The 27,081-nt window shown below is 40.9% G+C and overlaps 1 protein-coding gene across 1 annotated transcript in view; it reads left to right on the top strand.

The window, feature by feature from the left end:
- Positions 1-27,081, top strand: part of LOC132817331 (low-density lipoprotein receptor-related protein 1-like) — a 1,680,787-nt gene that overhangs the window by 1,326,428 nt on the left and 327,278 nt on the right. The window contains exons 44-47 of the mRNA XM_060827740.1: positions 6,733-6,937; positions 18,705-18,897; positions 19,876-20,001; positions 25,617-25,745. Of these exons, the coding sequence (XP_060683723.1) occupies positions 6,733-6,937; positions 18,705-18,897; positions 19,876-20,001; positions 25,617-25,745 (653 nt within the window). The remainder of the gene's footprint in view (positions 1-6,732; positions 6,938-18,704; positions 18,898-19,875; positions 20,002-25,616; positions 25,746-27,081) is intronic.

The following is a 27,081-nucleotide window of genomic DNA, read 5'->3' on the forward strand; positions in this document are numbered from 1 at the left end:
AAGAGCAATTTCTTCTTTTTCCCATTCTTCAGTTTACTATTATTTACGCAAATTGGAAAGATATAAAAGAGACCTAAGGGCTAAGTATAGGTAAATGGGATTCTTGCAGTTTGATGTTTGTTGATCAACATAGACATGGTGGGCCAAAGGAACTGTTTCCATGTCATTTGACTCTATGACTGAAAAATCCAAACCTTGAACTGTACTGTATTTTATTGATTATTTATTTAACATAGACCATTAGATCTAATCTAATTCAATTTGTTTTTTGTTAAATGTAGATCTGTGCTGTGAGAGATAATTTACAGCATTATGACATTTCAACTAATCTGAAAAACATTTTCATTAAAATACATTGGTAAGAGTATTGAATACAGGAGTTGGGAGGTCATGTTGCTGCTATACAGGACATTGATTAGGCCACTTTTGTAATATTGCGTGCAATTCTGGTCTCCTTCCTATAAGAAGAATGTCGTGGAACTTGGAAGGGTTTAGAAAAGATTTAAAAGCAAGTTGCCAGGGTTGAAGGATTTGAATGGGGAGAGGGATGGGGCTGTTTTCCCTGGAGCATTGGAGGCTGAGAGGAGACCTTATAGAGGTTAATAAAATCATGAGGGGCATGGATTGGGGAAATAGACAAAATATTTTCCCCGGGTTGGAGTTCGGAACTAGAGGGCATAGGTTTAGGGTGAGAGGGGAAAGATATAAAAGAGACCTACAGGGCAACTTTTTCATGCAAAGGGTGGTATGTGCATGGAATGAGCTGCCAGAAGAAGTGGTTGCGGCTAGTACAATTGCAACATTTACAATACATCTGGATTAGAAAGGGTTTGGAGGGATATGGGCTGGGTGCTGGCAGGTGGGACTAGATTGGATTGGGATATCTGGTTGGCATGGATGAGTTGGGCCAGTGTTTTTTTTCCATGCTGTACATCCCTATACTCTACGTTTTGTTGTGAAATCTGAATTTAATTGAAAATTGGTAAATTGGAATTATGTGCTATTTTGCATTGAAATTATGCACAATTGGCCCTTAAACATTTTTTAATGACTATAATCAAATTACTGGATAACTTAATTACTTTCCAATGAAAATCTGAATAGAAATAGGGTAAACATATTACAGGGGAAAAATTTAACATAATTATATCACTTGAATAATGTTATTGTTTGTGTTATGTTACACAAAGTTCCTGATCCGTAATGAAACACTGTGTAATGCAGTTATATCTTGAAAGGGGAAAGCTTTCTAAGTCTACCATTATTGAAACTTTGCCAAGTTTATGAAGCCTGCATTAATTGGACAATTAAGTGCATGAATTGGTCCTAGGGTGAGTGGGCTGGCAAGGAATTGGCTGTGCTAAATTGTCCATCATGTTCAGAGATGTGGAGGCTAAGTCCAGTAGTCAAGGGTAAATGCAGACTCATAAGGTAGGAGAATGGGTCTGGGGGAGGATACTCTTTGCAAGGACAGTGTGGACTTATTGGATCGAAGGACCTGTTTCCATTGTAGGCATTCTGTAGATTCTATTCTGCCATTGACAAAATACATAATGCTCCAACCCCCACCCTTGCTATCCCACATGATCTTATGCACTCTCTTCCCATCCACCATAACTTTCCTAACTAAAGAAACATAAAATTCTAACCAGTGCAGCCCTATTTCAAACACAAACATCCGTCAGACTAGACTGCTTAATAAGGACATTGGATCTACTCCATACATTCTGACCAGTCCAATGGAAGAGATGCCTCATAGTAACCAGAAAGGAATTTGGATGAGAGAAGGAAAATTCAATTAGCCATGATCCATGTTAAGAGAAATGACGGAGGGAGTAACAGAAAAAAATTCTAGGCTCTAATTTAAAAAGCAGGATGTCAAACTATATGCAAATTGGCATGGGAGCAAATAAATCAAATTTAACATGTGGTTAAACATCAGTGTGGAAAAAATGGCTCCATTTCATGGAGAAAAAAACAATAGGAAATTGCAGATGCTGGAAATCTGAAACTAAAGACAGAAATTGCTGTACAAACTCCATGGGTCTGGTTGCAGTCCATGGAGAGAAGGCGGAGTTAAAATTCCAGGTCCAGTGAGTGAGTTCTGAAGAAGTCACTCTACCCAAAACATTAACTCTGTTCTCTCTCCACAGATTCTGCCAGATCTGCTGAATTTCTTAAGCAATTTCTGTTTTTTCTGACTTCATTACATGGGACGTTGAATCACTTGTAGCTAGGACAGGAAGGAGCTGTATAGAGGAAACAGTTTCAATAGACAGACCAATGGGTTCAGGTACATAGGTCTTTGAAAGTGACGTCACAGGTAGAAAGATTGGTGAAGAGGGCATTAAGCACGTTTGCCTTCATTGAGTTGGGATATCACATTACGATTGTACAAGATATTGGTAAGACCACATTTCGAGTACTGCGCACAGTTCTCGTCACCCTTCTGTAAGAAGGATTGTTAAACTGGAAACAGTGCAGAAAAGACTTACAAGGATATTGTTAAGACGTTGAGTTATAAGGGAAGACATGATGGTGCGGTGGTTAACAGTGCTGTCTCACAGTGTCAGGGATCCGGGTTCAATCCCAACCTAAGGTGACTGTCTGTGTGGAATTTGCACTCTCCCTGTGTCTGCCTGGGTTTCTTCCAGATGATCCAGTTTCCTCCCACAGTCCAAACACATGCTGGTTGGTGGATTGGCTATGCTAAATTGCTCTTATTGTTCAGGGATGTGTAGGTTAGGTGGATTAGCAATGGGAGATGCAGGGTCACAGGGATGGGGTGGGTCTGGGTGGGATGATGCTCTTTGAAGAGTCAATGTGACCTTGTTGGGCAACATGACCTGTTTCCACACTGTAGGAGAGACTGGAATTTATTTTTCCCTAGAGTGTCGGAAGCTGAAGGGTGATCTTATAAAGGTTTATAAAATCATGAGAGGCATGGATAGGGAAAATAGCCAAGGTCTTTTCTTGAGAGTAAAGGAGCCCAAAATGAGAGGCTTTTCAGTAAGAGGGGAAATATTTAAAAGGAATATGAGGGGCAACGTTTTCACATAGAGGGAGATACATATCTGGAACAAACTGCCAGTGGAAATAGTAGAGGTGAGTACAATTACAACATTTAAAAGGCATTTGATGAGGTACATGGATAGGAAAGAGTTGGAGGGGTATGGACCCAAATGCAAGCAAATGGGACTAGTTCAGTTTATGAAACATGGTCAGCATGGGCGAGTTGGACCGAAGGATCTGTTTCCATGCTGTATGACTATACGGAGGGTTTTTAACTCATCAGTCTGGAGGTGGAAGGGGGAAAGATCCCCATGAAATACAAGCAATTTAGCATTAGCAAAACTGAAAGAGATAGCCTGACCTCTCTAAGCTCCTAATGCATTAATGACAAGGGAGCACACTGAGTTAGAAAACAGAACCTGTATTTTGGTACCAATATGGGAGCAGGAAAGGAATTTCCCACACATAGCTGAATGATTCGGTTAGAGGACAAATTAAGGTCATGTTTATCAGAGGCCAAATGAAATGTTTCAATCAGCCTGCAGGCCATTGAAATTGCAGGGGTGGCTTTCCAGTGGTAGACAGCAAGTTGCACAGATCCATATTAACTTTAAGGAATCGCACATCCATCACACTGACCTGGTCTGCATTCAGCGCTTAAAGAGTTTTCCATCATGTTCGTTGTCCAATGGTTAATAAAGATGCTGAAAGGACACCTCAAAATCAAAGTGTCTGCTCTCTCTCTTCATTAAGGTCTTTCAATGGTAGAAAGTCCTTTCATTGGCTCTTAGCTTTAAGTGTCCATGCTTATCATCGAGATGGCAAGCAAACTCTCAGGTCATTAACCGATGAATCAAATTGCTGTTGAATGGCAAATTGTGACAGATAGCAGGGCTAGGATCATCCACATGATGATCTGACTCATGGCTTAAAAACTAGAAAATGATAGAGTGGTGAAAAAAATCATGTTTCATCCTAGTAGTGAATTCAGAAGACACTTGTGGGGTTTGCAAATCCTTCCCGTGTCTGTGTGGGTTTCCGTCAAGTGCTCCAGTTTCCTCCCACTGTCCAAAGATGAGTGAGTTAGGTGGTTTGACCATGCTAAATTGCCCAAAGTATTTAGGAATGTGTAGGCTAGGTGCATTAGCCACAGGAAATGCAGGGTTACAGGGATGGGTCTGGGTGGGATGCTCTTTGGAGGGTTGGTGTTGGATTGTTAGGTCAAATGGTCTGTTTCTTCACTGTGGGGATACTACGATGATACTATGATTCTATTGAAAGAGTGGCAAGAACCTGGAAATCATTATGTAATGATAATGGCAAAGGCAAACTATTGTTACAAAAACAGAAATTACTGGCAAACCTATTGGTACTTGACTACAATTATTTGGTTTTAATACCTGAGGCCTTTCATAGGCTAAAAATAAAATTACAATCAAAAAATACTGACCTAAATGGCTGTTGTGATCATCTGACTAAGAAACTAAGCTCATGAAGCTGTCAGTAAAAAAAAATCAGATAGATCCAAATAAACACTTATAAAAGGGCACTGAAATACAAATCTGTATCTCCCCATTGAATCACATCTTTGTAGAAGTTTCACATTGAGATGAAAAGTTGTTTCTCCAAGCTGAACACACTGCAGATAATCAGCAGACTCAGAAATCCATAAGTGACCCTATTAATAAGAACTACTTTTGAACAACAAAGCAGACAACAAGGAATTATTAATTTGTAAGTGACAACTGGAAGATAGTCTCTCTCTTTCAAATCCTCAAAAACCACTACCCATTGAAAAATGAACTTCAAACAACATCCTTTAACTGGGATCTATACTTCAATGCAACTGAAGAAACAAGACAACAATTAGATACTTAGGATTCAGGCCTAAGATGCAATATCTCAAGGACTCATAAAAATTTTAAAGTGTAACTAGAGTACCATTAGTCATACGGACGCTACAGCCACCACTACCACGGCAAATGATGATGTCACTTCCATCCACAGACTGCACCACTGCTGACTATACCACCTCAGCAATTGCCGCTAAGGCAACTGCCTCCACGATGGTCACCAGAACCACCGTGAAGGCTACTTGTCACGTCACTTCTACCGCATAGTTGCCACCACCTCAGCCACTTTCGCCCCCACTGTTGTCACTCACCTGAACACTACTGATGAGCATGCAGCCACCACTGAAGACATCACAAATGTTACATGGAACGTCACTTCTGCCCCCATGGATACTACTGAATACACCATCTCCACAACCCCCCGATCCCCATGGTGTGTGTCACTTCCTTTGGTGAGGTTGCCCATGATATCATGACCACACCCATCCCAGAGACAGTCTCCACCCCCATTCCCAATTCCAGCCCTACACCAGGTCCTAACCCCCAGCCCTGCTGTGTTTTTTACCATTCTGTCAGACTTTCCTCTCACTGAGGAGGAGTGCCTTCATCTCACTACATTCCCAGATCAATGAATTCAACGTGCATCATGACATCAAGTTTTTCTTCCTCCGCCTCCGCACTTACTTTTTCCATCAAGACTCCCACCCATCCTCTGAGGACTCCTTTGCCTGCCTCCAACACACCCCATCCATTTGGACACTCCATGCTGATCTGTTACTCACCCTCAATCTCGTCATCTCCAACTGCCACCACGACATTGACCTCCTCAACCCTGTCCACCCCTCTCACCCACTGCAACCTCTCACCCATGCTACATACATCCCTCCACTCCCTGTGCTCCAACTCCAAACTCACCATCAAACCAGCTGATGGGCGGGGGTGGGGGGTGGCGCAGTGGTAGTTTGGCACACCGACCTGTACACTGGCCCACATTTCTGATGAAGTGCTTATGCTTGACACATTGACTCTCCTGCTCCTTGGATGCTGACTGACCAGGTGTGCTTTTCCAGTACCACACTTTTTGACTCTGTTTTCCAGCATCTGCAGTCCTCACTTTCTCCTGGGGTACCTTCCCATCTATCAATTATCACTTTCCTGCCCTGCTGTTTCTATGCTTACTACCTGTCTCTATGTATGTGTTAGATGATGTTTGTTTTGGGTGGGGATGTTAATAAATCATAAAACTCCACACTCTAGCACTCAAACAAAACTAAGAAATGGACTTCCTTCACTTTGATCTGGTTTACAAAGTGTTGCTGATACATCTTAAATATTGTTGCAGAGATAATTAAAACGAGGGGGTGAAAATTACCCTTCCTGACCTGTTTATCATGCCAACTACAGGGAGTGTTTGAAGTGAATATTACTGGATATTTAAGGAAAATTAGAAAAGCATTTGACAGAGAAGGAAATAGAGTTGCAGGAATTGTTGATTTAGATAAGGGAAGATGGAGGAGGTTCAACAGGGGACATTTAAGCTGGTAAGTACTGGATGGACCAAATAGCCTGTTGCTGGGTCATATATCCTCTGTAATTCTGTGAAAATATTATGAAATTACCATGAGTCAAATTAGTTTAATCATTGCTTGCCATGAAAGCAAGTTCAATTACTTTTTGTGCACTAAGCAATGATGAATGAATTGTAGGTGACATAAAGTTGATCGGTGTTACCAACTAAAAATGGAACTGTGTAATTTATATATCAGTGCTGTTCTAATTTATTGATAAACTGTCAAATGATATTTTCTGCAGTAGACTCAAGATATGCTTTACAAATGAATTTAATTTGACATGCTTTTCCCAACAGCTTAATGTTTTGGACAAACTGGAATGAACAACAGCCAAGTATAATGAAAGCAACCTTGTCTGGAGGAAATGTTCAAGTCATTGTCAGCACAGACATTTTCACACCAAATGGACTTACAATTGATCATAAAGCAGAGAAACTGTATTTCTCCGATGGCTCTGTCGGGCGAATTGAAAGGTGTGAATATGATGGGACACAGAGATATGTAAGTTAATGATTTTATATTCAAATGTAAAAGAGAGTTGAGCTAGCATCTGATCCCATTCTTTGGGCTTTTCCATGAAGTTGAAATGTTTTAACTGACTGTTGCATCAGTGAGTGATGCAGACACTTTGTACATGCAGTAATGTAGAAATATGAGGTTATGCATTTCGGCATGAAAAATAGAGGAGCTGAATATAACCTAAATGGAGAATGATTGCAAAAAGCTATGGAACCCAAGGATTTGGGAGTCCTCATCCATTAATCACAAAATGCCAGCATCAATGTTCGGCAGGTAATAATAGGGAAAGCAAATAAAATATTGGTCTTTATTTTGAAGGGAATGGAGTACATAAGTAGAGAGGTTTTGCTAAAAATGTACAAGGCATGAGTCAGACCATACCCTGAATACTGTGAAGAATTATTGGGCCCCTTACCGAAGGGGAGACAATGGCTGAGTAGTACTATTGCTAAACTATTAATCTAAAATTCCGCGAATGGTCAGGGAATCTGGGTTCAAACTCTACATGGCAGAAGGTGCAAGTTGAATTCATCAAAGAATATCCGGAATGAAAAATCTACTGATGACCATGAAACCATTGCTGATTATTAGAAAAGTCTATCTGGATCAATAATATTCTTCAGGGAAGAAATTCTGCCAACCTCATCTGATCTGGCCGATATGTGACTCCAAATCCATCACAGTGTGATTGACTGCCCTTAACTGATAGCAAGCCACTCAGTTGTATCAATCTTAATAAAGAAATGAAACTGAACAGACCTAGCGTTGACATAGGAGCCAGAAAAGAAAATAGAAGAAACTCTGCAAAGTCATCCTTACTGGGGGTGAGTGCCAAAACTGTGAGAGCACAGCAGGCCAGGCAGCATCCGAGGAGCAGGAAAATTAACATGTCAGGCAAAAGCCCTTGATTCATGATGAAGGGCTTTTGCCCAAAACATCAATGTTCCTGCTCCTCGGATGCTGCCTGACCTGCTGTGCTTTGCCAGCACCACACTCTCAATGCTAATCTCCAGCATCTGCAGTCCCCACTTTCGCCAAAACTGTGAGAGCTATCTCACATGCTAGTCAAGCAACAATTATACTCATAGAAATATGCCTTAGAGACAATGTCCCAGACACCACATGACCAGCCCAAGATATGTCTTGTCCCACTGGCAGGGCATACCCAGCAGAGGTGATGGCATAATGGTTTACAGTCAGGATAGAGTTGCACTGGGAGTCCTCAACATTGAAATTGGAGCCCATGAAGTCTCCTGGTTTCAGGTAAAACAAAGACAAGGAAACCTCCTGCTAATTTCAACTCTCTCAGCTGATGAATCACTGCTCTTCCATATTGAACAACACTTGGTGGAAGCACTGAGGATGATGAGGGTACAAAATGTACTCTGGGTGGGGAATTTCAATATCCCCCAAGAGAGGCTCGGCAGCAGCACCAGTAATTCAATTATTACTTGGTGTGTGGCAGGTTGTAAGAGAACCAACAAGAAGGATAAACATGTTTGACCTGATCCTTACGAATCCGCCAGCTGTAGATGTATCTGTCCAAGACAATATCAGTAAGAGTCAGCATCACACAGTCCTCATGGAGACAAAGTCCTGCCTCCGTGGGGCAGCACGGTGGCACAGTGGTTAGCACTGCTGCCTCACAGCGCCAGGGACCTGGGTTCAATTCCCACCTCAGGCGACTGACTGTGTGGAGTTTGCACATTCTCCCCGTGTCTGCGTGGGTTTCCTCCGGGTGCTCCGGTTTCCTCCCACAGTCACAAAGATGTGCGGGTCAGGTGAATTGGCCATGCTAAATTGCCCCTAGTGTTAGGTAAGGGGTATATGTAGGGGTATGGGTGGGTTGCGCTTCGGCGGGTCGGTGTGGACTTGTTGGGCCGAAGGGCCTGTTTCCACACTGTAAGTAATCTAATTCAAAAAAAAAAAAAAAATCCACATTGAACTTACCCTCCATTGTATTTTGTGGCCCGAAATGTCAATTTTCTTGCTCTTCAGATGCTGCCTGACATGCTGTGCTTTTCCAGCAATACACTCTCAAACCTCATGGCCCTGTATATTCCTGGGTGAATATAACCTGGATCAACCCTGGTTCAATGGAGAGTACAGGAGCAACTCCGGTCATTCCAAAAGATGAGGGGTGAGTCTGGTGAAGTTATCAAACAAGGCTACCTGCATGCCAAAACAGCATAAGCAGCAAGTGATAGACAGAGCTAAGCAATTTCATGGATCAGAACTAAGCTCTGTTGAAATGACACATGCAGTAGTGAATGGTTGTAGACAGTTAAACAAAGGAGGCTGCTCCACATGTATCCCCATCCTCAATAATGGAAGAGCACAGCATCTCAGTGTAAAAGTTAGGCCTGAAAAAATTATAGCAATCTTCAGTCAGAAGTGCCAAGTAGATGATCCATCACGGCCTCCACCAGTGATCCCCAGCATTACTGATACTAGTCTTCAGTCAATTCAATTCACTCCACGTGATTTCAAGAAACAGAGGCACTGTATTCTGCAAAGGCTATGGCACTGACAACATTCTGACAATAGTACTGAAGACACGTACTTAGCCAAGCTGTTCTAATACAGTTACAATACTGATGTCTACCTGACAATGTGGAAAATTACCCAAGTATGTATATATAAAAAGAAAGATAAATCCAATCCGAGCAATTACCCATCTCATCAATCTCCTTTCAATCATTGATTGAAGGTGATGGAAGGTGTCATCAAAAGTGCTATCAAACAGCTCAGTGATGCTCAATTTGCATTCCACCAGGACCACTCAGCTCTTGGCCTCATTGCAGCCTTGGTTCAAACATGGACAAAAGAGCTGAATTCCAGAGGTCAGGTGGGAGTGATCGCTCTTGACATCAAGTTTTCATTCGACTGAGTATGGCATCAAAGAGCCCCAGCAAAATTGGAATCAATAGGAATCGGGGGCAAACTCTTCACTGGTTGGGGTCATGCCTTGCACATTGGAAGATGGTTGTGGTTGTTGGAGGTCAGGCATCTCAGCTCCAAGACATCTCTGCAGAAGTTTCTCAGATGATTTGATTTATTTATTGTCACGTGTATTTTGTCACAAAATACAGTTAGAAGTGTTGTACAGTTTTGCAACTCTATGGCACCATCTTAAAACAGAAAAATAAACAAAAACATGGAATACAAAAGTAAAACAATAATGAAATAAAGAAAAACTGCCCAACATTACAGTGCTTCTTGTTAAGTTCTCTGCCATGGGCCATGGACCTGATGGCCAGGCACGAGTCAGCTTTGTCATGCTGCTGCTGGAACACAAGTCGCATTCTTTGATGCCAACACATTTCTACTAAAGTGCTCATCACAATGAGACCTTGCTGGTTCTTGCCAATGCAGCTGTTACCGATGCCATTGGGTAACACATCAGCTCAAACTCACATCCACCACCTCCTCCATGAATCTGCACTGGAGATTGATGCCATCAGAAACCTAAACTCACCTCTGCCCCCAACAGCCATGAGTCAGCGCCAGGACCATCTCGTCAATGCAGAAGCCAACGGGAACCTAAACTCTGATACTGCTGCTATGAGTCCATGCTGTGTTCACTCATGTCTAAGCCGGGCTCACTCGCCGCCACCAATGCAACGCTGTGACCAACCTCTTCAACAAGGGCACAGTAAAATAAAAGGGAACAAAAGGAAGAGAAGTGAGGGAGATAAAAGTAAAATAATTAAGAAGAAAAGTGGACAAAAAAGACCAGCTTTGGGCTCAATACTTTACTCCGCTGCAATCCTATTGGAAGGGTAGTGTCCCAGACTGAACCATCTTCAGCTGCTTCATTGATAACCTTCCCTCCATCATAAGGTCAGAAGTGGGAATGTTTGTCAATGTTTGCTGAATTTTCAGTGCCATTTGTGATTCCTCACATAGTGAAAGACTTCATGTTCAAATGCAACAAGATCTGGCCAATATCAGGGCCTGAGTTGCCAACTGGTAAATAACATTCTCATCACATAAATGCTAGGCAATGGCCATCTCGAGTAAAGACAATCTAATCACCATCCCTCAACATTCAACAATATTACCATCATTGAATCCCCCCACAATCAAAACCCTTGGGGTTACTATTGGCCAGAAACTCAATTGGGCTAGCTATGTAAACACTGGGCCTACAAGAGCACACCAGAAGCCAGGAATACAACAACAAGTAACTTGCCACCTGACTCCCAAAGCATGTTCATCTACAAGGCACAAGTTATGAGTGTTATAGAATAGTCCCTACTTGCTTGATTGGCTGCAGCTCCAACAACACTCAAGGAGCTTGATACCATCCAAGACAAATCAGCCTGTTTGATAGACACCAGATCCACCAGCATCTACTCCAGCCATCACCGACAGTCAATAGAACAGTGTGTACGATTAACAAGATACACTGCAGAAATTCACTAAGGAACCACAGACAATACCTTCCAAACACACGACTGCTTCCATCTAGAAGGACAAGGGGGGCAGATATAAGGAAACACGACTACATGTAAGTTCCCCTCAAAGCCACTCACCATCCTGACTTGGAAATATATCACAGCTGTTTCACTGTCACTGGATCAAAATCCTGGAATTCTTTCCCGAAGTGAATTGTAGGTCATGCTACAGCACATAGACAACAATGGTTCAACACCTTCTCAACTGCAACTCGGGACAAGCCATGAATGCTGAGCAGCAGGCGATGCCCACATCCCATGAGATAATAATAATAACAAATAACATTGATGGATGTCCATCAAATGTTTCTCTTGGCTGATTGCAGGTTTGGATGGATTGTCTTATGGAGGAGAAGTTGAATAGCTTGGACCTGAACTGGTAGGAATATAGAAGAATGATAAGCAACTTGATTCAAACATAGATGCAAGAACTTGACAAGGTAGATGAGAAAGGTTGCTTCCACTTGTAGGAAAGTCTCAGAATTAGGAATTCATCTCAGAATGAGGATCACACATTTAAGACAAAGGTGAATGGGATTTTTGTCTTGCAGTGTTTTGTGAAGATGTGGATTTTTTTTTAACCCCACACTGGGTCAGTAAGTACATTCAAGACTGAGATAGATGTTATTTCAGTCTGTAAGGGAATCAAGAGGCAGGAGTTGAGGATTTTATTCACTCACAGGAGAGGGCATCATTGGCTAGGCCAACATTTATTGCCCGTAAGTTAAGAGTTAAAGGTCTAGATATATGTCGGCCAGACCAGAGCACGATGGTAGCTTCCTTCCTTAAAGGACATTAGTGACCCAGATGGGCTTTTCCTGACAATCAGCAATGGATTCATGGTCATCATTTGATTCTTAATTCCGGATTTTTAATTGAGTTTAAATTCCACTATCTGCTCTGGCAGGATTCAAACCCAGATCCCCAGAACATTACCTCTATATCTGGATTAATTATCCAGTGATAATACCATGAGGCCATCGCTCCCTGAACTCATCCACTGAATTTCGAGTGTGTGTAAGTGCTGTAATACATAACCTGCCAATTGTAGGTAAGTGCAATAAATTACCAGATCAGCCAAGATCTCATTGAATGATGGAACAGACCTGATGCGCCAAATGTTTTGTTTCAGCCAGGTCTATTGGTCATAACCAATCAATGAAAAGACTGACTAGTTTGCTTTTTAATAGACAACAAGCAGGCAGGCAGTTCATTTCAGCTGGGTGACTCACCAATTTGGATCCCACTGTCATTGCTTTCTCTTTCGACCAGGCAGGAAAACCCATCTGAAACTGGTAGGATTTCTTCCTGCAATTTTAATTATGATTCCATTACGGAAAAAAACATCTCGACTAGTCACTCCCATAGCCAAGCTGACCCAGCATACCTACAACACTAACATTTACAGGAAATCTGGCAAATTGCCCAGGTATGTCCTATCCACACAAAAAAGGGACAAATTCAATCCATCAATTGGCATCAGTCTACTCCCAGTCATTGGTAAAATAATGGAAAGGTTTGTCAACAGTACTGGCAAGTGACACTTGCAAAGGATTTAACTGCTCACCAATGCTCAGTATAAGGCTGGAGAGGGTCACTCAGCTCCTGATCTCATTCCAATTTTGATCTAACATTATATAAAAAAATTAAACTCAAGAGGTGAAATGAGAGTAACTACCCTCGACATCAAAGCAGCATTATACCCAGTGTGGCATCCAAGAAATATAGTCAAAAATGTGATGCTGGAGTAGCAAAGCAGTTCAGAAAGCATTCAAGGAGCAGGAGAGTCAATGTTTCTGGTATAAGCCTTTCATCAGGCATCAAAGAACCCTATCAGAATTGGATTTTGTGGTGTTGTGATCCCAGTTGCTAATCAGACAGGATGAATCAGATCTCAGACTGATACCTGGCCTGATAGATCATAAGTTTTATTTTGCTTTTGTAAATGACTTGGGACAGAACATCATTGATTTTTTTTTAAATGCTGCTGTTGTGAGATCCTGGAAAACAATAGCTGAATGTCAACATTTTAAGGAAAGGTTGAATATGTGGTTTAACTGAAAGAGGAAAAGTGATAGTGGAACAGAATAGCCACATGGGAACCTGACTTGGCAGTGTGGAGGATAAATGTTAAACAGACATGGCAGGACACCTTATTTCTTTATGTATGTACATTTGTGTGTCTGTGTGCACACATGCGTGCATTTGCACGTAGGTATGGAACCGCTCTGTGAGCATCGGAAAGTATAGTTATCAAGAGGATCTCTAGCTATTCACACTACATTGAATATTTCATGAGAACTGATATCAGCATCCTCCACAACCAGTGCATTTTTAAATTAACCTGTACGAGAGAACATACTTCAGTATTCAAGGGAATGAACAGAAATGTAAAGCATTCAGATCCAGTAATAAATTAACAACAACTGAATGATATTTGGTGAGAAACCAGGGACTACGTATTACCTGCTCCCAGCAGGAATGTTTTTGACAGGGGAGGCACAGGCAGTAGGGTGTGTGCCCAGCCCATCAGCATCTCAGGCTCCCTGAACTCATCCACTGAATATCGAGTGTGTGTAAGTGCTGTAATACATAACCTGCCAATTGTAGGTAAGTGCAATAAATGAAACTCAATTGACCTGAGCATTAGCCTGCCTACTCTGTGATAATGGGTGGAGAGTACCCCTTCTAATCTATGGCCCCTCCCCCTTAAATTAATAGTACCCACACTGTCCCTCCTACCTACCTACCTATACTTCACCTCCCTGTTTTAAAATACTCCAGGTTATTTCAATCCTGAATCCATTGGGCCTCCTTGATGCACCGCCTGCAGACCCAGTAGCTTCCACTGCAGAGGCCTCATGCAACCGGGATTCAGAAGAGGTGGCAGCTCCAGAAAGTAGAGTTTCCTCTCCAGTATGTGGCAAAAATCTGACTCAACAACACTTCAGCCTGCTCACAGTATGTTGTGGCTGGGAGCTGTATGGGTACATTTCCCCAGTGCATTCCCATTGCCAGAGATGTTCCTCACCAGTGGACAGCAACCTTGATTCACAGTCCACTGAATAAAGGGAGCAACTAACCATCATATTGAAGATCCTCTTTGGGCCAAATTAAGAAGAAGCAAGCAATAAGGTCTACTTAGATAATTAGCTAGAATTTTACCAACTAAGATTGGAAGTTCATTTAATTTTATTGTGAGAATGTGAATGATGCTGAGAAGGTTGCATTAATTAGGGACACCTTTCGAACTGTTACAGTCCTTGCTATTGTAGTGTGCCACTATCAGTTAGCTTAGCTGGCTGGTTTGTAATGTTGCATGATACATCGGTGTACATTCAATCCCTTCACTAGTTGAGGTCATTGTGAAGGCCATGCTTTTCTTTACCTGAGATGTGTCGATCCTCAAGTTAATAACACTACCACTGGTCCCTCCGTCTCTATCTCTAATGAGAACTCAGTCTGTAATCCTTTGAGACTGTGGCAACGTTCGCAGTCAGTGTTCATAATAATACTAAATGGGAACTGGAGGATATTGATCCAGCAGCAGTGAATGAGCAATGTTATATTTCTAAGTCAGGTTAAATGTGCAAATTGGAGGAGTATCTGGAAGTGATGCTGTTTTCATGAAATTATGGTTTTTATCATCCACAATTGTGGAGGTCACAGGGAAGGAGATGCTGCAGAATGATTTGATACCATTGCAATCCTGAGAGTGCTGCGCTATGTCATAATAAACACCATGAAAGTGAAACTGAGGGCAAACCAAATGTTTCCTTTGTGAAACAATGAAGCACTTTCCTTCTCTTTGAACAATATGTAATTGCTGAATGTAACTTCTCACATGCTCCTACCAGTTCTCTCACTTGTTCTTTTCTTCCATTATTTGACATTTTTGGCCCATGTTCTTTGTATTTAACACTCCAGGTATATCAAGACATTTTAAACATAACAAAATCACAATTTGGCTTTTACATGCAACTTTCACTCATTCACTCTCACCGATGATCTTCCACCAGTTATGCATAATTCCTATTTTTCCCATTTCATTTTAACAGTGCACCAAATATCTTTGATTCAGAACATTATAAACCACAAACTAGCAGTAAACCGACCCATTTTTAACTTTTCTATACCACTGTTGGTATTGGAAAATCTATATCACTTTGATTCACTCAGAGTAATTGTAAATTACAGTTCAGCATTGATTAAGGGTGTAATTTGTGATGATTAAGACTGATTAATCATTGATAATAACTGTTCTGAAATCCATTAATCATTGTTTAGTGCACAAAGAGTAATTGAACTTATTTTCATGACATGCCTCTTTCCACAACTACCAACTCATTAAAATTTGCCATTTCAAGTTCATCGTAAGGTCTTAGAATGAATGACTGATGAAGCTATTCCAGCATTTTGATCATTACACAATATTGTGTGCTAAATGATGAATTAGGCTACAAAATAAATGGCAATAGAGCATTCTAATAAATAAAGATGTAGATTTTCTGTTATTAAAACTATTTGTTTGTAGCAATTATCAGTCATTCAGTCATCATTTCGGGTATGATTAAGCAGAAAATAACCAATTATCAATGTTATCGAGTTAGATAAAATCATACTATATCTCAGTGAGAGTTATTTATATTCAACCACAGCTGGTTCTTATACCATTAAATATCAATTGGGTTTTATTGTGTTAAAATAGTTAACAAAATACAGTTGAATCCTACAGGTATATCAGACTTAAATGGTTAACTTTGTTCTTCTTACCATAGATGCTGCCCGACCTGCTGAATTTCTCCAGCACTTTCTGTTTCTGTTGTAGATAAATGTTAACTGCAAAGGTTGGGAGCTAACTTGGCAAAAAGAGGTCATGAAATATCTTTAGCAAAGAGGGTTATGGAAAATCCCAAAGCCTTTTATTCATATATAAGGAGCAAGAGAGTAACCAGAGAAAGGGTTGGCCCACTCAAGGACAAAGGAGGAAACTTATGTGTGGAGTCAGAGAACATGGGTGAGATTCTTAATGAGTACTTTGCATCAGTATTCACCAAGGAGAGGATATTGAGGTTAGGGATAGATGTTTGATTCCTCTTGGTCAAATTGGCATAAGGAGGGAAGAAGTGTTGGGTATTCTAAAAGGCATTAAGGTGGCGAAGTCCCCAGGTCCAGATGGGATCTATCCCAGGTTACTGAAGGAAGTGAGAGAGGAAATAGCAGAGGCTTTAACAGATATCTCTGCAGCATCCTTGAACACAGGTGAGGTCCTGGAGGACTGGAGAATTGCTAATGTTGTCTCCTTGCTTAAGATGGGTAGCGGGAATAATCCAGATGATTATAGATCAGCGAGCCTGATATCAGTAATAGGAAAATGCTAGAGAAGATACTGAGGGACAGGGTATATTCCCATTTAGAAGAAAATGGGCTATTCAGTGATAGGCAACATGATTTTGTGCAGGGAAGATCATGTCTTCCCAACCTAATAGAATTATTTGAGGAAGTGACAAACTTGATTGGTGAGGGAAGGGCTGTAGATGCCATATAAATGGACTTCACTAAGGCATTTGATAAGGTAGCCCATGATAGGCTGATGGAGAAAGTGAAGTCACATGGGGTATGAGATGTATGAGCTGGAGAACTGACTGGGCAGCAGGATACAGAGAGTAGTGGTGGAAAAGAATTTCTCAAATTGAGGAACTGTGACCTGTGGTATTCCACAGAAATCCATGCTGGACCTCTGTTGTTTGGGATTTACATAAATGAGGAGAAATTGAGGACTGTAGTTGCTGGAAATCAGTCAAAATGTGTGGTGCTGGAAATGCACAACTGGTCAGGCAGCATCTGAGGAGCAGGACAGTCAACGTTTCAAGCATAAGCTCTTCATCAGGAATGTCAGCTCTCCTGTTTCTCAGATGCTACCTCAGTGGCTATGCTTTTCCAGCACCACGTTTGACTCGGATGCACATAAACGATCTGAAGGAAGATATGGGTGGTCTGATTAATAAGTTTGCAGATGACATTAAGATTGGTGAAATAGCACGTAGTGAAGGGGACTGTCAGAGAACGTGGCAGAATATAGATGGATTGGAGAACTGGGCAGAGAAATGGTCGAGTTCAATTTGGGCAAATGTGAGGTGATGCATTTTAGAATATCCAATCCTAGACCAAACTCTACAGTAAATGGAAAAGCCCTGGGGAAAATTGATGTACAGAGAGATTTGGCTGTTCAGGTCCATTGTACCCTAAAGGTGGCAATGCCAGTCGATAGAGTGGTCAAGAAGGCATACAGCATGCTTTCCATCATCAGACAAGGTATTGAGTACAAGAGTTGACAATTCATGTTGCAGTTGTATAGTACTTTGGTTCAGCCACATTTGGAATACTGCATGCAGTTCGAGTCGCCACATTACCAGATAGATGTGGATGCTTTGGAGAGATTGCAGAGGGGGGTTCACAGCATGTTGCCAGGCATGGAGATTGCTATCTATGAAGAGAGGTTGAGTAAATTAGGATTATTTTCATTAGAAATTTGGGGATTGTGGGTAGATCTGACTGAAGCCTACAAAATCATGAGAGATATAGACAGGGCGGATAGCAAGAAGCTTTTCTCAGAGTGGAGGACTCAATTACTAGGGGTCACAAGTTCAAAGTAACAGGGGCAAAGTTTAAGGGAAATACATGTGGAAAGTGCTTTACGCAGAGGGTGGTGGGTGCCTGGAACATATTGTCAGTGGAGGTGGTAGGGACGGGAACGATAGCATCATTTAAGATATATCTAGACAGATTCATGGATAGGCAGGGAGCAGAGGAATACAGATTACTAGAAAGCAGGTGACAGGTTTAGATAGAGGATCTGGATTGGTGCAGGCTTGGAGGGCTGAAGGGCCTGTTCCTGTGCTGTAATTTGCTTTGCTTTTTGCTCTAACTTGTGTGAAAAACAGAGTTGGGGAAAGGGGGAGAAAATGTTTTTGGGTATGTAATTTCTTTTGGACATGAAGGTTGTTGCCTATGCAGCCTTTGTGATATTCTTCACTGATACCAAAGGTATAAAATTCTGCTTGGCACGGATCAATCGAGCTAAATGATCCATTTCAGTTTTGAACAATTCTTCAACTTGATGAAAATTATTGAGCAAAAGTTACAAGGAATATGTTTCCTGATTGCCAATGTTATTTGAACAGATCAGTCCATAACATTAGCTCGACAATGATTTTCATTCTTGTAACTCAGTTTTGGTCAAGAAATAGTTTTAATTTTTTTCTCCCTCTTGGGTTTCCAATACACAGGTAGTTCTGAAATCTGGACCAGGCACTTTCTTTGGCTTAGCTATTTATGGTGATTACATCTTCTGGACAGACTGGATGCAGAGATCTGTAATGCGCTGTGATAAGTACACAGGAGGAGATGTTAAAGTGTTGCGTTCAGATACAGCACATCAACCAATGGGAATTATGGTTGTGTCTAATGATACCAACAACTGTAAGTTGCGTTAAATATTCTGATACTTGTATGTCTTCTTTTTCCTTAAATGATAATTGAATGTGTTTATATTTTCATTAATATTATTTACTTGCCCTTTTTAGTTTTAATTTGTTTTAAAGTTGATGTTATGAACCTACTAGAAATAGTGCGAGAGGTGGGCATCTCACACTTGTGCATATTGAATCAGTATTTACTTCTTGTGGATAGGATGGAAAGTGGATTTGAGTGTAGAACCAAATCAACCATGATCTTATTACATGGGGAGAACAAGTGTGAATGCCTCATCCTGCTCCTGACTGGTCGATTCCTGTGACAACAGTTGATTTCAATTTTATCTGTACTTCAGAATAGCTTTCCAGAATGTAAACATTTCCATGCACTACATGCCATATGTGTAATTTTTTGAGTTTTGTTGATGCAAATGAAGTCTGAAATATGTTTTGCTCAATCGGTGGCAATAACATTTCAATTTACTTTCCAGCACATAGCTTGAAGTAAGTAACATCAAATAAATTGCAATCCATCTGACTGAGAATGTTGAGAAAAAGGACTAGGCAGCTTCCCAGCAAAAGCTAGTTTTTATTTGAAGCCATAACAATGCAGTTAACAACTAAAACAATTGTCCCTGATTTTGAGAATTGGTGTTGTTGATTTGTATGTTTGCAGACTGAAAAGTTATATTAATAAAATCAAAGTTAAAATTTTAGACATCTAAAGTAATGATTGAGTAATTGCACACAGGTTGCATAGTTATTTTAAGCAGGAACTGTACTCTGAAACTGACTACTTTTTGGTAAAAATCAAAATATCAAGTTCTTTTGAATAATCTCTGGGATTTATGACTGAGCAGAAGTCTCTGAAGGTTCTTGTGTTTTTTTAATAACAAATAGTGAAGGAGCTCTGGAATATACTTGTTCTGCCTTGTTAGTAAAGGCATGTTTCAACAGTGACAGGAAACCGTTTCTTTTAAACTAGGTGAACTGTCTCCATGCAAGATAATGAATGGGGGTTGCCATGATCTCTGCTTGCTGACTGCTGATGGTCAAGTAAATTGTTCTTGTAGAGGAGAACGAATACTGTTAGATGACAACAGATGTGTTGGTAAGTTGACTTCCCCCACACTCCTGCCCAAGATTTAACAATTTCAGCTTATTAACATTCGATCAAAATAATATAATATCTTGTGAGCATTTTGACTTAATTTAATTTACGATTGTCACATGTACTGAAATACAGTGAAAAGTATTGTTTTGCGTGCTATCCAGACAAATCATACTGGACAAAAGTAAATCAGGGAAATAGAACAAAATGTAGAATATAGTGTTACAGAGAACATGCAGAGCAAGATAAACTCTAATATATGAGAGGTCCATTCATAAATCTGATAACAGCAGGGAAGAAGCTGTTCTTGAATCCATTAGTGCATGTTTTTAAACTTTTGTATCTTCTGTCTCTTGGGTGGAAGAGAGTATAACCAGATGGGACGGGTCTTTAACTATGTTGGCTGCTTTCCTGAGGCAATGGCAAGTGTAGACAGAGTCAATGAAAGGAAGACTGGTTTTTGTGATGGACTGGGCTGCATTCACAATTCTCTGTAATTTATTGGGGTCTTGGGAAAAGCAGTTGGCATATCAAATTGTGATGCTTTCTGTGGTGCATCTGTAAAAATTTGTAAGGGATTTTGTGGTCCTGCCAAATTTCCTTAGCCCTCTGAGGCATTCTTGATATTCTGAAATATGCCTTTTGATTTGATTAGATTAGATTCCCTACAGTATGGAAACGGGCCCTTTGGCGCAACAAGTCCACACTGACCCTCCGAAGAGTAACCCACCCAGACCCATTTCACTCTGGCATTGCACCTAACACTATGCGCAATTTAACATGGACAATTCACCTGCACATCTTTGGACTGTGGGAGGAAACGGGAGCACCCGGAGGAAGCGCATGCAAACACGGGGAGAATGTGCAAACTCCACACAGACAGTTGTCCAAGGCTGGAATCAAATCTGGGACCCTGGTGCTGTGAGGAAGCAGTGTTAACCACTGAGCCACCTTGCCTTTTGGTTGTTTTGGTTTTGTTTGAATGTTGAAGATATAATCTGGAGTTGGTGTATGGGGATGTTGACTTTATCTAAAAATGTGGTCCAACTTTTAATTTAGCCCTTTTAATTCTACCTGTCTTGATGCTTCTAAAGTTCAAATGGTTTTAATTGCATACATTTGGTGCTGTACTATTATCAATGATAGCACAGACCTTCTGCTGTATGTGTGTACAAAGGCTTAACACATTTGAGAGGTCACCAAGTGTCATCTTCCATGGGCTGAAATATATACTTGCATGAAATTACTCTGGAGAAATGTAATGATCAAATACCTTCAGCAGGGAGCTTGACTTGAGTGAGCTGAGTTGGGAGTTAACAGCAAAACACTTTAATCTTGATCCTCTGATCTGAATTATCTTTTGAGTGGGAATCCCCACTGGGAGGCTAGGATCAGTAAATGTTCCATACCCTGCAAGAGAAGCACATGAAAACTTCATAAGAAATTTTTTTGGGCTGAATTCTTTTTTTTGGCTATGTCTGACTTGCTTCAACTTCTTTTGAGGGTTTGTGCTGCAAAACCTAACAAGCTCATTTGCAATACCTTAGCAAATCTGCCTCATTAATTGCTTACTATGTTCCTATGGCATTTTTTATGTATAATTTTCACTCCATCTTGGCATATGCCATTCCTGAAGAATTGACTAATCAGGTACATGTCCCAGAATTCACCAGCACCTCTTGTGGTCATGCCATTTTTAAAAGAACATAGTGCACCCAGATAACCACCCATCAGTCCAGAGCTGCCATGCACCATGTTCTGGACATTTGCCCCAGAAGTAATAGTGAGGGCAATTCAGTGCCGTGATTTGTGCACAAGATTTATGAGGTCCTGCTGGATGAAATGGTATATAGCCACAACTTCATCTTCCCTGAGGAGCAACAGTGGAGGCCATGACACGAGACCATGCCAGTCTAGTCCAAGGTTGCCATCCAGGTTAAAGTAGTCTCAGCCATCTGAAGGAATGAACAACATTGTAGGGAGAAGATCAATGCCCCTCTCCACTCTGCCAGAGGATCTTTTGATCATTACCTCATTCTCTACAAGTGTCACAATGCCTCCAACATCTTCTCCATTCACTCTCACCTAAACTAACCCATGATACTATTTACTTGCATATCTTCTGAGCTGCCTACTCGCGCATTTTGGACACCTCTGTATCTATACCAGTTATAATAGTTGTGTCACCCACTTGCATCTCCTGTAATACCTGCCTTTTTTTGCATTCCAAAAGGAAAGCAGCCAATAATAGGACAGAAACAGTTAACACAGGTGTTGCCCATCATTTGTATTCTCAATCTCTTTGAAGGAAGACCCTGGCTCTGACTATCCCGAGCAAACCATGGGCTGGAATCAGAGCCTGTCTTTGGCTTAGTATGCTGAGAAGCAAAGGCTCAGTGTCCCTACCTGGATGCAAACAAAAGTTATAACAAACTTTTTGGCTTTTTGTTTGCAACAACTGAATAACACAGCAAAACTGCAGTACAGTGAGTCTGTGGGGCAATGAATGAAAAGCTAAGGCAAGGCATCAATGCTGTTAGAATCCAGATAGGTCTAATGTGAATGAGCAAGAAGAGAGCTCAGATATAAAGCTTGCTCCAGTCCACAATCTGAGTGAGTGCTCCTGAATGCACAGTGTCCTTGCAGCTACACTACAATGATAATTGTAATGGTGTTAGAGACAAGGTGCTAACATGGATAGAAGCTTGTCTGTCTGGCAGAAAGCAGAAAGTCGGGATGAAAGGGACATCCTCAGGATGGCAGCGGTGACAAGTGGCGTTCAGAAGGGTCAGTGTTGGGGCCACCCCTTTATACTTTATAGATTAACGATCTAGATGAAGGAAATTAAGGCATTCTAGTGAAGTTTGCTTATGATACAAAGATAGATAGAAGAACAGTCAGTATTGAGAAGGTGGGGAGAGGCTCTGAAGGATTTGGACAGGTTAGGAGAGTCGACAAAAAAGTGGTAGGTGATTTCCATTGATGGGAGAGGCGAGGACCTGAGGGCACAGCCTTCGAGTAAAGGGAAGATGTTTTAGAACAGAGATAAGGAGAAACTTCTTCAACCAGAGAGTGGTGAATCTATGGAATTCACTGCCACAGAAGGCTGTGGAGGCTAGGCCATTGAGTATATTTAGGTCTGAGATAGATAGGTTCTTGATTGTGAAGGGAATCAATGGTTATGGGGAGAAAGTGGGAGAATGGGGTTGATAAACTTATCAGCCATGATTGAATGGCGGAGCAGACTCAATGGGCTGAATGGCCTAATTTCTGCTTCAATGTCTTATAGTCTTATAGTTGTTCATGCAGCCTGAAGTGCAGCATTGAAATGCAGAAGCATCTTGCAAGTGGATCAGAAATGTGCCATGAGTGGGGCACATAGAGGGTGACACATGTAGATGCCAATTTCCATAAACGTGGGCTGCATGTGGCCAGTGCCCTTGAGTGGATCCTGAGATGTTGGTGCCTGATCTACAATATGGAGGTTGCTCAGAGCAAGCAGCGAACTGAATCCACAGGGGACGTCCTCTGGTTTCCTAATCAGGGTTTTTTTCCAGTGTTGACATTGGTAAGTTTGTTAAGAAGGAAGACTCAATATTAATGAAGTGACTTGGGCTATTAACGAGTCATTTAACAAGCAATAATGACTGTCAATTAGCAACTCACCTCAGCCTAGCAAGAATCTTGCCACACCATTAGTGAAAATCATTAAAAGTGACATGGGTTGTTTCCACTGTCAAGATATGATTTGGAGATGCTGGTTTTGGACTGGTGTGTACAAAGTTAAAAATCACACAACATCAGGTTATAGTGCAACAGGTTTAATTGGAAGCACACTAGCTTTCGGAGTGACGCTCCTTCATCAGGTGGTAGTGGAGGGCTCAATCCTAACACACAGAATTTATAGCAAAAGTTTACAGTGTGATGTAACTGAAATTAGATATGGAAAAATTGAATGTCTGTTAAGCCTTTCATCTGTTAGAATACAGTGAGAGTTTCACTTCTTTCATGTGTAAATCACAAAACCTTTTTTATATTAAAAAGTTGCATTCTCGGGTTAGCTGTTAACAATAGTGATAGCTAGACAATGTGTTAAAGGTGTTGGCCCCCTGTGTTCTCTGTCTATGCCATGATGTTTAGATTGATTCTACTCTAAAAAGTGAGATAATGGAGTTTTACATAAATTCATGCAGTTTTTGAGCTCAGAGTTCTACATGAATGCATGCAGTTTTTGAGCAAAGTACAATGTAATCCTGCAAGTACAAATTCACCCCACAAAATATATGTGTGCATGTGGGTCTTTGTCTGTCTGGGTTGGGGGTTGTGAGTGTGAGAAAGTGTATGTGTGTGTGTGTAGTGAATGCAGAGTGTCTTAAGTCTGTGAGGAGGTGCATGTGTGAGTGTGGGAGTGTATGTCTCTGTAAGAGTGTCTGTGTGCGCGTCTGTGTGTTTGTGGGTCCGTGTGTATGTGTATATAGGAGTGCCTGTGTGTATGTGAGAGTGTGTGTGTGTAGGAGTATCTGTGTGTGTATAGTGCAACAGTGGTCACCTGTAATGTGACATGAACCCAGGATCCCAGTTGAGGCCCTCCCTATGGGTACCGAACTTAGCAATCAGCCTCTGCTTGGCCACTTTTCGCTGCTGCCTGTCCTGAAGTCCACCTTGGGGGATGGTCACCCGAAGGTCTGAGGCTAAATGTCCTGGACCACTGAAGTTTTCCCCAACTGAGAGGGAACCCTCCTGTCTGTTGATTGTTGTGTGATGCCCATTCATCCGTTGTCGTAGCCTTTGCTCGGTTTCCCCAATGTACCGTGTCTCCGGGCATCCTTGCCTGCAATGTATAAGATAGACAATGTTGGTGAGTCACATGAGTACCTGCCATGTACAAAGTGGGAGGTGTCCCCACGCGTAATGGTGGTATCTATGTCCACACTCTGACACGTCTTGCAGCACCTACCATGACAGGGTTGTATGGAGTTGTCAAGAGAGCCGGGCAGCTTGCTACAAACAACGATCTGTTTGAGGTTTGGTGGTTGTTAAAGGCAAGTAACTGTCAAGATAGGGTTTGCTGTTCTTGACTACTGATTCTGCCATTATTGCCATAACGCATGTTGCTCATATCCCATTAGAGTCCACACATTATCTCTATTTTAATATTGTTTTGTTAGAAATGGGTGAACACTTTGTTGAAATTATCAAGGATTACATACAAATATATAAAAAATTCAAAGCTTTTATCACACAATGATAGTTTCTCGGGTGATACAGTGCACATGTTAGCATTCTTGAACGGCAGAACTTAACAATAAAAAGGAAAGTTGATCAAATCTCACATGATTTGATCAATTTATGATCCATGTTTGAAATAAAGTCTCAGTTTAATGGTTTTTAGTGGATGCATTTGCTAAGCTCAAAAAGGTTATCTAGATAAGGAAACAAGGAAATTATGGAAATTACCTTATTCAATCCAGGACTACTGCTAGCTATTGGCAAAGAACGTGTTTGTAAAATATTGCAAAATTTATAAACCATTTACTTTTGGTCTTCTTCCAAGCAAAGGAATATTTTGTGCCAATATTATTCGCTCAAAAAATGAATGTTGACATTTGTTTCAGCCGCAAACTCATCTTGCAATATTCACACTGAATTTGAATGTGGGAACAAAGACTGTATTGGATACCATTTGGCATGCGATGGAATTGTGCACTGCAAAGATAAATCCGATGAAAAGCAATCATATTGTGGTAAGTAATCTTTTCTATTTGGGAGGAAATGTGTGCAAGTAGATGTTAGCATTTTCACCCAGCATTATGACTCTCAAAATTCTATCTGTAATCAAGACAAATAATCATTTGAGGCTAGATTTTCAGAAGTAACATTTTTGTAGTCTATGACATACATGTAAATCATAAAATCATCTCTCACTTGACTTAGTTCCATGTCCTGAATGCTATCAAACTCTGTCTCCAATATCATTTATCTAACCTAGCAGCTTTGATAGCACTTATTCCTTTATATTGTCACTGGACTAGCACACATAATATTGGAACATGGGGTATAAATTGAAGGTGTAAGAATGTGGTTACAACAACAAGATAAATAAAAACACTACATATTCATTATAGATGACATGTAATTGTTAAATTATTACCATGATGTGGAGGTATTGCTGTTGGACATGGTGTGGATAAGATCAGAAGTCACATGACATCAGGTTATAGTGCGATAAGTTTATTTGAAATCACAAGCTTTCAGAGCTGTCGGCACCTGATGAAGGAGTAGCGCTCCGAAAGCTTGTGGTTTCAAATAAACCTTAAGGACCATAACCTGGTGTTGTATGACTTGTGATCTTAAATTATTGCAACATTAATAAGAAACTAAAAGTATGTTTAATCAATTTTCAAATGCATTTTGTATGTGAAGGCCATTTATACAATACTCTGCCAAAACAAACAATTCATTTTGTCAAAATGGGAGGCCCAAGGTTTCTATAATTGACGTTTTTATTTATAACTTGTCTTTATATGAAATCTTTTGCAAACTCATGACATCCCAAAGCAATTTCCAAGCAATAAGGTCATTTTTGAAGCATATTCAATGTTGTAATATGAGACACAGCAGCCAATTTGTACCTAACACGGAAAGGCGCTCATGATTATGTAATTTGTTTCAGTAGTGTGGTTGACAGATAAATAATGGGTAAGATACAGTGAAGAACCTCCCATCTTTTTTTCATGATAGTGCCAGAGACTGCTTCTCATTTATCTGAAAAGGAAGACAGGGCTTCCACCTAGTCTCTTAAAATGTCACCTCTGACTAATGAGTGTTCCTTCTTACTGTATTGGGCTGTCATCCCACATTGTCTCTGGATTAACACTTGATAGATGCTAACACAGCTAACCCAGAGGGCAATCATATTGCACTAGACTATGGAGGACAGCTATCTGAGAAGAAGGAGATGTTGACTACATCAAAGGCTACAAAAAAGGGTAAGAATTGAGAAATAGAATTGTGAAAATAGAAAAGGATAATGCAACAAAGTCACTGTCACAAGGATGTCATTGTTGACTTTGAATAGTG

The sequence above is a fragment of the Hemiscyllium ocellatum genome, chromosome 7, assembly GCF_020745735.1.
Source record: "Hemiscyllium ocellatum isolate sHemOce1 chromosome 7, sHemOce1.pat.X.cur, whole genome shotgun sequence".
NCBI lineage: Eukaryota > Metazoa > Chordata > Chondrichthyes > Orectolobiformes > Hemiscylliidae > Hemiscyllium > Hemiscyllium ocellatum.